This window comes from Pelecanus crispus, chromosome 19, assembly GCF_030463565.1.
Source record: "Pelecanus crispus isolate bPelCri1 chromosome 19, bPelCri1.pri, whole genome shotgun sequence".
In the NCBI taxonomy this organism is placed as follows: domain Eukaryota; kingdom Metazoa; phylum Chordata; class Aves; order Pelecaniformes; family Pelecanidae; genus Pelecanus; species Pelecanus crispus.
In genome coordinates, this window is record NC_134661.1 from 1,642,164 (window position 1) to 1,644,377 (window position 2,214).

Below are 2,214 nucleotides of genomic sequence, written 5' to 3' on the forward strand. Positions count from 1 at the left end.
GTTTCTCTCCATCTTTTGAGGCTTTTAAACAGACTTGCATGCCTCTGGGAACTTGAATTGGACATTCCAACATAGCAGCTTCATAAAATGTCCCATAGGTATAAAAATATAAATTCTATGAAATATATATATAGTGTAGTTAAATAGTGTTCTGGAGATCACTGGTATTCTGTTCCTCTTTGATTTGAGGCTTTTGAGAAGATAAATGCTGTTTTAGAGTAAAAACAAACCTGTGTTTCTTTTTTGGTTTACTAAGTTATTAATCCTCTCAAGATTGAATTCATTATGAAAAAAAGGTACAGTCCCATGAATATCTGGAACTACATTTTTGTGTCACTGGTTTCACTAACTTCTGACAAGACAAAACCAGGATTGTCATAACCTTTCTTCTCTTTGGCTTTAGCTTCTTTCTCATTGTAGAGACAGAAGGCACAGTGAGGAGTCTCCACAGCCACTGTCTTACTGAAGTTCTGGAAGTCTACTCTGTATTTCCCTTCTTTGGTCTTGGACACAATGGGAGCAAAGCGATAACCCCAGAGCACCTCTTCTGGGATGTAGGATGTCCTCACTTGACAGGTAGCGCTAGTGGCTTCAACAGTGCCATCTAAAAACACCACCAATTCAAAATCTTGCTGCAGAATGGTTTCTGCTGCCATGTGGAAGAATGGGCTGTTCTTATCAATGATATGATAAATAGTTAATGGGGAAATGAAGAAGAGATTCTCATTGCCAGCATCAACTACAAATTCTATGTTGACCTGGTCCAAAATGATTGTTTCTCCTTCTGGCGTGATGGTGGTCTTCAGCAGCTTTCCGTAGATGTGACTCCCAATCAGCAGACTCTTCCTGAGGTTTGCCACCCGAATGAGGAGGCAGAGCTTCCCGCCACGTTTGCTGATGACAGCATTCTTGCTGAAGGTGATGGTCTTAGCCCGGTTTTTGGACCTCGATATCTTGGCCAGGATGGCACCACACATAAAAGAATTGATGATTACCCCCAAGATAGACTGGAAGATAAGCAGGAAAATAGCAGTGGCACATTGTTCGGTGACACATCTGAAGCCGTAACCAATGGTTACCTGGGTCTCCAAGGAGAACAGGAAAGCTGAAGTCAGGCCATTGATATTCTCAACACAGGGGGTGTGATTTATGGAAGGATTGAATTCTGGAAGATCTTTGTGTATGTATGCCACGACATACCAGAGGAGACCAAATAGAAACCAGCTGCCTAAGAATGCTGAAATGAAGATAGTCATTTTGTATCTCCATCTGAGATCCAGGATAGTTGTCCATATATCAATCAAAAAGACAAACCTTGACTGTTCTACGTTGCCAAACTCTATGTTACACCTTCCATCTTTAGAGACAAGCCTTGCCCTTCGCCGGCTACGTTCTCTGATGTGGCTGGTAAAGCGTTTCCGGAGGTAGTTGAACATTCCCTCTGCTGACAGTGTTCTGGAGAGTAAGAAACGATAAACATTATGGGTAATGCAGGTTTCATTTCTACCCGCAGGCGGGAAGCAAATTCTGACGAAGTCTCAAGACGCTTGTTTAGGAAAAAGCTATATAATTTACATATTTTACCTCAGCTGGTGGGGAAAAGTTCCAGTATGTATATGAGGAAACTAACAGATTCTTGCCTAAGGAGCATTCCAGCAAAAAATAATCATTTTGGCTTGCTCAGTAAACTTCGAATCAGTCAGCTGTTAATATTGTCCTCTGCTTGGTTGAGTAAGTGGAGGCATAGAGAAGCAGGTACCTTCATTGTGGACATAAGCTGGGAAAACTGGTGGGGAGTGGCTGGGTTTTGAGGAGGTCTTTCTGCCTTGTAGAAGATGAAGTGGGGCCTGTCTATGCAAATGTGTGTGTGTAGATTGGCATTAGGAGACCCTGGATGTGATGTGCATAGCGAATTTAGGAAGAAATGAGGGTAGATGCAGAAGGCATAATTAAGCCAGATATGCAGTTATTTTTAACATAGTTATAGACTGGGTTTGAGGGTGTGAATTTCAAACTCTGGAATCTCAAAAGCATCTCAAACAGGACTTTTAGGTGAGAATAAAAGAAAAGATTAAATTTCAGCAGCAGGAGAATTGAATGTTTGCTCACCACAAAGGCAATGCTAAGACTAAAGAATCAGAAATCCATTCTTAAAGGAAAGTGTAGATCTGTGCCCCTGTTAATTTTGTCCTTTATTATTGGCCATGTTAACAA

At 41.3% G+C, this 2,214-nt stretch overlaps 1 protein-coding gene across 1 annotated transcript; it reads right to left on the reverse strand.

Moving 5' to 3' along the window:
• Positions 1-320: 320 nt before the first annotated feature.
• KCNJ1 (potassium inwardly rectifying channel subfamily J member 1) lies at positions 321-1,436 on the reverse strand. Its single transcript, XM_009479343.2, has one exon. The coding sequence runs from the start codon at positions 1,434-1,436 to the stop codon at positions 321-323; it is 1,116 nt and encodes a 371-aa protein (XP_009477618.1).
• Positions 1,437-2,214: the final 778 nt, after the last annotated feature.